Source organism: Pongo abelii, chromosome X (genome assembly GCF_028885655.2).
Source record: "Pongo abelii isolate AG06213 chromosome X, NHGRI_mPonAbe1-v2.0_pri, whole genome shotgun sequence".
NCBI lineage: Eukaryota > Metazoa > Chordata > Mammalia > Primates > Hominidae > Pongo > Pongo abelii.
In genome coordinates, this window is record NC_072008.2 from 110,022,075 (window position 1) to 110,032,835 (window position 10,761).

Consider the following 10,761-nt stretch of genomic DNA (forward strand, 5'->3'; position numbering starts at 1 on the left):
AGTGATTATTCTGGAACATTGCTCAGGGACCATCTCTTGCTTTGAACAGCACTAAACCAAAAGATTCCCTTTCAATTTAATTGGCAGGAACCAAGATGTTGAAGGTGAAAAACACACTGGAAGGTGTGACTGCTCACTTCTTAGGTGGGGAAGCTACAGTAATAGGTTCTCCTGGCCTAATGGTGCAGAAAAGAGAGAGCACCTCTTTCTGGTCTTGATGGAGCCCCTTCTTGTGTCTCCTTTGAAGTTGCAGAACCTCTGGGCCAGAATAGTTCCTATTCCTCTGTCTCCTCCACAAAGCGGAGGGCAGGCTGGGTGTAGTGGCTCACACCTGTAATCCCAGCACTTTGGGAGGCTGGAGGCAGGAGGATCGCTCGAGAACAGGAGTTTGAGACCAGCCTGGGCACTGCAATGAGACCCCTATCTCTACAAAATATACAACAGAAACTAGCCAGGCTTGGTGGTGCACCTGTAGTCCCAGCTACTCAGGAGGCTGAGGCAGAAGGATCACTTCAGCCCAGGAGTTCGAGGGTGCAATGAGCTATGATCATGTAACTGCACTCCAGCCTGGGCGACAGAGACATGTCTCAAAAGAAAAAAAAAAGGGGGCAGGGAGCAGAATTTGGAGAGTACTAGATGCACATTTGGCTGCCCCGTTCCCTCAAGGCTCTGTGAGTAGCGTCTTAGTAAGTTTCTCTTAGAGTCCATGATTTAGCCTGAGCTCCTTAGCATGAATGGAACGTGGCCCTCCCTGGAAACGCGCTGTTCTCAGACTCACCCCTTCCCATCCTGCACATTTATATGTTCCCAATGGGGCAGGGTGGAGGGGTGAGGATGGGGTGGAGGGAGGTGTGGAGGGACAATGGGTGGGTCAATGTAAACCCATCATGGGCACTTGGCAAACTGTGTGATGTGCAGGACACATTGATGGTGACTCAGGGATATTACCTGATGAGAAGAGGCCTCTTCACCATTCTATTCAAATTGCAATCCCTTAGCAATTCCCATCCATATTCTACTGACCCCATTTGGCATACAAAACCAACATACTATTAAGTCACATCTTTATTGAAAACACTACAATTATGTGGCCTACAAAAATAACAGGGCATTCGTTAACTTTGTTCATCTATCCATTTCATTTAACAAGCATCTAACGAATTACTTGATGCTGTGCTGTGCACAATTTCTATCTGGCAGGAAAGAACTTTGGAAAAACTGTCATGAAGACCTTACTTTAGAAAAAGGGACCTGCATAATAACTGTTGATGACAGGGGCCCATGTGATGCGTACAGGAGCCAGGCCAGGGTGAGGCACACGTGGCCTGGGTGGCATAGGCGCCATAGGTGGCCCGGGTGGCACAGGCGCCATGGGTGGCCCAAGTGCCATGGGTGGCCCAGGTGCCATGGGTGGCCCGGGTGGCCCAGGTGCCATGGGTGGCCCGGGTGGCACAAGTGCCATGGGTGGCCCGGGTGGCATACGTGCCATGGGTGGCCCGGGTGGCACAGGCGCCATGGGTGGCCCGGGTGGCATACGCGCCATGGGTGGCCCGGGTGGCACAGGCACCATGCGTGGCCCGGGTGGCACAGGCGCCATGCGTGGCCCGGGTGGCACAGGCGCCATGCGTGGCCCGGGTGGCACAGGCGCCATGCGTGGCCCGGGTGGCATAGGTGCCATGGGTGGCCTGGGTTGCATAGGGACCATGGGTGGCCTGAGTGGCATAGGTGGCACAGGCAGCACAGGTGGTCTAGGTAGTTGTGGCACCAGATGAACACACAAAGCAGGATCCAGAGCAGGAGCAGCATTATAGGCCCCACCCAAGAACATGTCTGAAGGGCGGGCCAGGGTAGCAGCAGCAATGTTTCTCAACATTAGCACCCTCTGATTTCGTTTCCACTTGGCTCTTCTGTTCTGAAACCAAACCTTCAGAGGGGAAAAATGAATTGGTTTAGTATTTTGAACGGTTAACGTCGTAATAGAAAAAAACATAACATGCAATTCTATATGCCATTGAGACTTTAAACTGCAACAGGTGAAGCTATTTTCTTATTGCTGAAATATCTTAGAGGAGTGAGGGAGGGGCTCAGATGTGCTAGTGGTCACCCCTGCCTAAACATAACCAAAGCCAACAGACAGCAAATTTTGGTATGGGCCCATATTGGGTCTGTATTCTTAATACTGATTTCATAAAATAAGTCTACTATATTTGCAAAGAAAAGGAGGAGAGTGTCTATTAAAAGTGTCTTTGGGGGATATTCATGCTATAGAATTTGGAAATAGATGAGAACATTGTCTTTTCTCCTTCTTTGTATTTTCTGGCTCTTTCTTCCTTCCTTCCTTCATAAATCCATTGAGAGGCCTATGTAAACCCTGGGAGGGAAAAAAGCAGCTCAGCAAACCTTTTTTCTTTTCCTCTGAGTTTACCTTGCTTCCCTGAGAAGGCAGAGGATACGTCATCCCAACCTGAGGCTATAGGCCCGTGGCATCAGGACTCCAGCATTCAGTGGTCTACTTTGTTGGGCTGCTTTTCCAGACATCACACCCACAGGCGTGCAGTGCATTTTCATCACTGCACTCACACACACACCCTGAGGCAAAGCTAAAGCTAATAAGCCCATTCTAACTTTTTTTTTTTTTTTTTTTTTTTTTTTTTGCAAATACTTCCTTGATGCAGCTATGGTCTTCTGTAATTTCAAACAGTCACCTTTTGATCCCATGACCTGCAAAATTAGTCATAACTGCCTGAGTAAATGAAAAGGTATTTTAAATCAACACAGGTAAGAATCTTGCCTGCACTGAGAGAACCCCCTAATCAATCAAATTCCAGAAAACCCACCTTTTCAAAATAATATCACCAAAAAGAATAAAACATCTAAGATGTTTTTTCTAAGGTGTTTACAAAAAAGCGAACATTCTCTTCTGCATTTGGTAGTTTCATAAAGTTGAATTTGTGTGACATCTGCAATGCATGTGTTTGACTGTATACAATTCTTCTCTAATCTTTCCACCCTTCTTAGGTAAGGGAACTTTATTCAAATTCTTCTTTCTTTTTTTGTATCATTTTTTAAAGACAGTTTTCCAAAGCTTACAAATGTTTTCCCCATTACCACTTAATTGAAATATGTTAGCAATGTTTTCAGGCTGACATCAAAATCTTCCCAAAAAATTAAAATTTAGGGCTGCCACTCTCTACTTTAGTACTGTGTTCTGTGTGTGAATTACTCCTTCACCCCAATGCCTAAATATAAATTCACTCATTTAGCTAAGTGCTTGTGCTAGGTTTTAAATATTTTAAATAATTTAGTACAGTTGAACCTTCTTATAAAACTGAGCTCTTCTGTGTATTAATTTGAATACTTCCGAGGTCAGACTGAGCCCCGAACATGACTCCATATAGAAGTAGTCCTTTAGGGAAAACTAACATTCTCCCTAGAGGATACCAGTGTTAGAAGAAGGTTAATCTTATTTATTGGAATATATGTATGTATGTATGTGTATACATGTGCATATATGTGTATGTAAATGTGTATATGTACATACACATGTGCATACACTATATGGAGAGAAAGGCAGATACAGATATAAAAGGAAGATGAAAACACATCTTTTTTTCTTTTAGGAAATCATATTTCCTCTGTTTATGAGCAATTTCCATAATCTGAAGTTTACACATCCTATTTTCTACCACTAAAGCCCCTACTGTTCAAAACTTATTTGCCAACCATGGAAAAGACAACAGAAAACACCAGCTTGAGAATGTCCAGGACAAAACCTAAAGCATGCTTTAGAATGGTTGTCCTGCCAAATTGCTTTTTCAAGATTTACTGACCTGCACTCTGTCTTCAGTCAAATTCAGGCGAGCTGCAAGTCTCTCTCTTAGGGGAGAAAATTACAAATATTCAGTATTTGGAGTTGTGGATAAAATGAAATAATATGAACGTGGCTGGGCTCAGCACTTTGGGAGGCCGAAGAGGGTGCTGAGGAGTTCAAGACAAGCCTGGCCAGCATGGTGAAACCCTGTCTCTACTAAAAATACAAAAATTAACCGGGCATGGTGGCGCATGCCTGTAATCCCAGCTACTAGGGAGGCTGAGGCAGGAAAATCGTTTGAACCCGGGAGGCGGAGGCTGCAGCGAGGAGAGATCGCGCCACTGCTCTCCAGCCTGGGCGACAGAGTGAGACTCCGTCTCAAAAAAAAAAAAAAATTATATATATATATATGAATGTACATTACTTCTATCCCCCACCTCCCAGTGCAGTTTTCTGTAATAGGTCGGGACTCGCTTTAGGAGGTTTTCCCCATGAACAACTTCGCTGTTAAATAAGATAGAAAAAGGGAACATATGTAAAAGCGCCCGATGGTTTGTTAGCTGAATATGACTCAATTCTTCTGTTTGTGAAACAGCAGAGAACAACCCTGGAAATCTTTCCTTGGGAAGTCCGTCCGTGAAAAAAAAAAAAACAAAAAAAATGAAATGCCGAAACACCTTTAAAGCGCTGTATTGAACCACAGTATTTCTGTTTATTGTAAAAGGGAGAGGTGAACTCTCAGGGAGGGAACTCCAAACCACATCGGCCAAGCGCGCCCTAGGGAAATTCTTTTTTGCTCTTTGCCGGGCGAAGGCTAAGTACAACGAAGCCAGAAAGGTCCCCTAAACCCTACTCTGACCTGTCCAGGTGCCCCCCGCCCCCCATTCCAGCCTGGCCAGAAAAGGCCTGCCCCTTCGTACACTACGGGTCGGTATGAGGAGGGCTCCGATAAGGCTAGCGAAGGAAAGGGGTCGCTGGCTACCGAAAGCTCAAAAGTCCGCCCCCTGGTTGTAAAAGTGCGCTCCACGTGGCAGGGTTACTAGGGCGAAAAGAGTGAGGCGCTCGCCACGCGCGCACAATGTAAATGGCGCTAAAAAACTCAATAATCAAGACAAACAATATTTTAATGCAATATTAAAACGTATCAAAATTAATGCAAAAACAACTCATGATGAGCAAACTGCCAAAATTTTAAATAAAGGCGGGATCCGACCCTACCTCACTCTCTTTACCCTACTCCCGCCCCAGTCTTTCACATCCTCCGCGCCCCGCCCCCCACGTCCCCCAAAAACCAAGGGCGGAGCCAGCGCCCGTGAGCCCCCTACGTGGCTTTTGGCTCCGGTGAAAGGGCCCCGGGATGAACTGGGCGCCTCCGGGGCAAGCCACTTACCGCGCCACAACGTCGGGATATTGAGCTTCATCGAAAAAGTTCTCCAGCTCCTGCAGCTGAAACTGGGTGAACGCGGTGCGGCGGCGGCGTTTCCTCTCTGGGGGCTGTGGTCCCTCAGCGGTTTGTGGCCCCTCCGCCGGCTGTGGCCCCTCCACGGTCTCCTGGGGCGGCTCCTCCTGCTCTTGCTTCAGCTCGAGCAGGGGCGGCTCCTCCTGCTGTTGCTCCGGCTCGGGCAGGGGCGGTTCCTCCTGCTGTTGCTTCGGCTCGTGGCCGCCGCCACTCTCACGGTCTTGGTCGTCCGAGGGGACCGACCCTTCCGTGCCAACGTTGTTTTCCGCTTCTGTTCCGTACTCAGGTTCGGACCGTGGATTCTCCTCGTCCTCTCCTCCCCTTGCCATCAGCGAGGTCACGGTAAGTTTCTCATCTGGGAAGGGAGGAAAGCAAAAGAGAGACACCAGGGCGTTGGAGCCCACGGCGCGTGGGCTGGAGGAGGCAGGGGACCCGCTATGGAAGAGCAACTGCGACAGCCGCGCAGCGTCCTGTCCGCTTGCCTCTCCCAGGGAAAAATTCCTCTTTTGGAGTTCGCGAAAGCTCCCGTCCCTGTCCAAGCACTAACCATTCACTTCCTCGATGTCCTCGCCGACTGCCAGGCTGCGGTAGCCAATATCACTGTGGGTGTACCCGCGAAGAGACTCCATGCTTCAAGCGCTGTCGATAAAGCTGTGCACTTCTGCAGACTCTGCGCGGGGTTCCGCGGCGATCCCGGGGTTGGAACTGGCTCTGGGACCAATGGCTCGGGCGAGCGCTTTTCTGGCGCCGGGACCTCTTTCTGGCGCCGTCTGGCACTTGCGCGCCCTATATAGCGGTACGGTGCCTTCCGCAGGTTCAAAGCGTATGCACGCGCGTCGGTTAAACGCCCCCTATTAGCATACATAGTACATCTAGTTGTGAGTGCGACCCCGTGGGGACGCATTCGTGTCCAGGGCGTACAAAAAATAGGGCGAGCGTGCGCAAGCATGGTGCAGGTAGTGAACATGCTGTGCGGGGAACAGTAGCTCCAAGTTGCTGCTTAACTAACTACTCCCAGCTTGAGCGGAGACCCAGATTGGAAAAAGCGGCAGTGTTGTGAAAGCCGATTTGGGGGCGAGGGGGCGAGGGGGCGAGGGGGCGAGGGGGCGAGGGGGCGAGGGGGCGAGGGGGCGAGGGGGCGGGTTGAGACCTCACACCAGCCCGTGGAGAGGTATTTTGGCAGTGTTCCTCCGCCCAACCATGTTTACCTCGCAGCACTTGGGTGGAGCGATGCCCTTTGCTTCCCCCACGGAAAAGACCGAGAGATGGTGTTGAGGAAAGCGCGGAGCGTTCAGCAGCCCAAACGTGCAAAAGTGAACTTGTTAGTCTACCATGCATTTGGGTTCTGAGCACGATTCTCCCCTGCTAGAAATTGGTGACAAATGGATAGGACTATCTAGTTCTGTATAGTTCGCGCCAAAGTCAGGATAGTGATAAGGTGCAATGATTGGCTAGAAGGCTGCTTGCTCTGGATTTTTGAATTCAGAACCCACCGTGCATTCCGGGAGCGGGAATTTGGGGCTGAATTTGAAGAGCAGTCCGCTGCTCAGGTGCACGCTGCAAGAAACCCAACGTGCTTTCTGAGAAAGCTCCAAGGACTTAAGCTTTTTAGTAATGAACTTATGTCAGAGTGCAAGTATAGAAATCTGCTAAGTGCAAAGTGCATCCAAGAATGCTTACACTACAGGGGCCCCGTCTTTTGATGCGCGGCACTTGCAATGCTGTACTAGGTTGCTGCGCTTCTTATTGCAGCGCGCTTTGCAGAAGCCGGTTCTGCAGGCTCCTAAAGCGCGCGTATTCCCCGGGCTTGTGCTGTGGACCTGGGAGAGTTCCCGCCTTCCCCACTACCCCTTCTTCCTCCTCCCCCTCCCTTTTTCTAGAACTATCTTCCTGAATTCTTGCTTCATAGTGATGTATCACATTAAAAGGCCTGGGCTATGATTGAAGGCTGTATGGTTCTCCCTCCAGTAAGTGTTTGCAGGTTCTCCAGGACGTGTTAATATCCGTAATATTATAAAAATAACTCTGTAGACTTAGTTACTAGGGAGGCTGAGGTGGGAGGATCGCTTGAGTCCGGGAGGTCAAGGCTGCAGTGAGCCATGATCTGGATACTGCACTCCAGCCTGGACGACAGTAGACCCTGTCTCAAAAAATAAAAAAATTAAAAAAAAAAAAGTCTGCTAATAATGGGCCCTATGCTTGGCACTGTACAGGATTTATCTTACTTTCTCCTTGATAACCACCATTATCATCACCGCTCCCCCCCCTTTTTTTTTTTTGAGATGGAGTCTCGCTCTGTCGCCCAGGCTGGAGTGCAGTGGCGCGATCTCGGCTCACTGCAAGCTCTGCCTCCCGGGTTCACGCCATTCTCCTGCTTCAGCCTCCCGAGTAGCTGGGACAACAGGCGTCCGCCACCGCGCCCGGCTAATTTTTTGTATTTTTATTCGAGACGGGGTTTCACTGTCGTCTCGATCTCCTGACCTCGTGATCCGCCCGCCTCGGCCTCCCAAAGTGCTGGGATTACAGGCGTGAGCCACCGCGCCCGGCCTATCATCCCCCATTTTTTAAAAAAATACAGAAGACTGGGGCCCAAAGAGCCAGGCAGCTTGCCAATGGCAATACAAGCCAGTTTTAACTACAAAATGTGTGCACTTTTCACTATATTACGGCTGTCTTAATTCAAAGGAGTAAATAATAGTGGGATTTCAGGTAAGAGTAGAAGGAGGTGGCATTTGGGGGAGGCATAGTCTTTACAATTCCTGGGTGTGAGGGGTCTCCTCCTTCTCTTGCACACTAGTTCAGGCCTCTTCCCCTTGCTTCAGGGCCTCAGCTGGATGTCCCTAAACCACAGGGTTGGGATCCAGCACTGCTGGGTTCCCCCAGCCCACCACTTCACGTTTGCTCAATACGGAGAGGATATTAACGGGACAGGATGCTGCATGCATTAGTTGCTGAGCTGGTGTCTGGAAGACCTGCTCAGGAGGCAGATGTCATGAGGCTCAACCTCACTCTCACCCTCATGTCAGGGCCACATTATGACTTTCGTGGGCCCTAGGCATTTTTGCCTTCGTGGGCCCCTTCCTCCATTAAGAAAAAAAAAAATTATATTTTACAGCTGTGTTGGTATAAGGATGAATATAATTTGGGATGGATTATATTAATTTTTTCTTATGATTTTAAAAGAAATTAAGACCTTTTCTTTTTCTTTTCTTTCTTTTCCTGATATGGAGTCTCCGTCTGTCGCCCAGGCTGGAGTGCAGTGATGCCCTCAGGGCTTACGGCAGCTTTTATCTCCCATGCTCAAGCGATTCTCCCAAATAGCTGGTACTACAGGCTCGCGGGACACTGCTCTCTGCAAATTTTTTTGTTGTTGTTTTTAGTAGAGACGAAGTCTCTCTATGTAGTTCCGGCTGGTCTCTAACGCCTGGGCTCAAGCGGTCCTGCCTCCTCGGCCTCCCAAAGTGCTGGGATTACAGGCGTGAGCCACCGTGCCCAGTCAGTTAAGACATTTTCACAGGCCCCTAAAAGTGCGGTGGGCCTAGGGCACTTCGACTACAGTGCCTAATGAATAAGTCCTCCTGCCTCGTATTCACTTGCAAAAAGATTTCAAGGGTTACAACCCCACAGCCTTTCTGATTTTAAGCAAGACATTTCCTCCTAAGGCTGGCTCCTGCTGAGTCTGCAGGCCTTCTTCTCTTTGGGCTCCATACCCGGCGAACAGTTTTTACCTGGGATGTTATATCACACAAGAAATCCATACAGGGTTTAATCAAGGTGTGAAGTAGCCTACCTAGTATATTGGCAACAGTATGGGTTCTGTCACATCTTAGATTTCCACGGTTTACCAGTTTTCTAAACCTCAGTCATTCATGTGTCCCTTTCCAAGTTTTGCCATATCTGGGTACCAGAGAAGACGGTATTTACTTAACACCGTTACTTAAATTGATTTACTTTTTGAAAACCTTAAATACCTAATTAAATCTCATCCTAGGCAAAAATAGCTATAAATTCAAGGTTTATGAATGCCAGATTTATGTATACCAGATTTATGTCAAGCACAGCAATAGTTGAGAAGCAGGGACCCTGAAGCCAGACTGCTGGCTTTGCTTGCCACTTGTTAAATAACTAACTTGGGTAGTTGCATAATCTCCTTGTGCCTTAGTTTTCTCATCTGTAAAATGGAAATAATGAAAAGCACCTACTTCATGGAATTGTTGTGAGGATTAATTGAAATGATAATAGCTAACACTTAGCTAATTCTTACTATTCAATATATACTGTTAATATATACAAAGGGCTGTTCAAAGTAAGATTAAATATTAACACATTTAACCCTCATAACCCTATGGAGGTAAATACTCTTATCCACATTTTACAGATGATGTTACTGAGTCACAGAGAGGTTAATTTAGCTAAAGGCATGCAGCTTGTATGTATTGGACCTTGGATTTGAGCCTCGCTTCTTAGAATGATGCTTTGTAGAGAGAACATGCTGTGGAATGGTAACTATTATGATTTTTAAAAATTAAGTATGCTATTCGGTGATTTCTAATATAGTCACAATGCTGTACAACCATCACAATTATCTAATTTCAGAATGTTTTCAACACCTTATAAAGGAAGCCTGTAACCAATAGCAGTCATTCCTCATTCTCTCCCTCTCTGTAGGCCCTGGTAACCAGTAATGTACTAGTTCTATGGATTTTCCTATTCTGGATATTTCATGTAAATGGAATCATACAGTATATGTCCAATTATGTCTGGCTTCTTTCACTTAGCATAGTGTTTTTGAGGTTCATTCATATTGTAGCATGTGTCAGCACTTCACTCCTTTTTATGGCTGAATAAAAATCCATTGTATAAGCTGTACCACATTTTGGTTATAGATCCATCAACTGATGGGCATTTGTGTTGTTTTCACCTTTTGGTGATTGTGAGTAGTGCTGCTCTGAGCATTTATGTACAAGTTTTGTCTGAATACCTGTTTTTCAATCTTTGGGGCATATACCTAGGAGCAGAAGGGCCGAATCATATTGAAATTCTATGTTGAACTTTCTGAGGAACTACCACATTGTTTTCCACAGCAGCTGTACCATTTTACGTTCCCACCAGCAGTACAGGAGATTTACAATTTCTTCACATCCTTGCCAACACTTATTTTCCAGGTTTTGTTTTTATTAAATCCATCCTAGTAGGTATGAAGTGGTGTCTCATTATTGTTTTGATTTGCATTATTCTAATGACTAATGATATTGACTATTGAGCTTTTTTTTTGAGACGGAGTCTCACTCTGTCGCCCAGGCTAGAGAGCAGTGGCACGATCTCAGCTCACTGCAACTTCCACCTCCCGGGTTCAAGCAATTCTCCTGCCTCAGCCTCCCGAGTAGGTGGGACTACAGGCGTCCACCATCATGCCCAGCTCATTTTTGTATTTTTAGTAGAGACGAGGTTTCACCATGTTGGCCAGGCTGGTCTCGAACTCCTGACCTCA

The 10,761-nt window shown here is 47.3% G+C and overlaps 1 protein-coding gene across 1 annotated transcript; it reads right to left on the bottom strand.

The window, feature by feature from the left end:
* Positions 1 to 1,047: 1,047 nt before the first annotated feature.
* ESX1 (ESX homeobox 1) lies at positions 1,048 to 5,983 on the bottom strand. Its single transcript, XM_002831948.3, has 4 exons — positions 5,818 to 5,983; positions 5,202 to 5,625; positions 3,831 to 3,876; positions 1,048 to 1,924 (listed from the first exon to the last, which is right to left on the bottom strand). Exons 1-4 carry the CDS (start codon positions 5,897 to 5,899, stop codon positions 1,238 to 1,240), a joined length of 1,239 nt encoding a protein of 412 aa, XP_002831994.1. The 5' UTR covers positions 5,900 to 5,983; the 3' UTR covers positions 1,048 to 1,237.
* Positions 5,984 to 10,761: the final 4,778 nt, after the last annotated feature.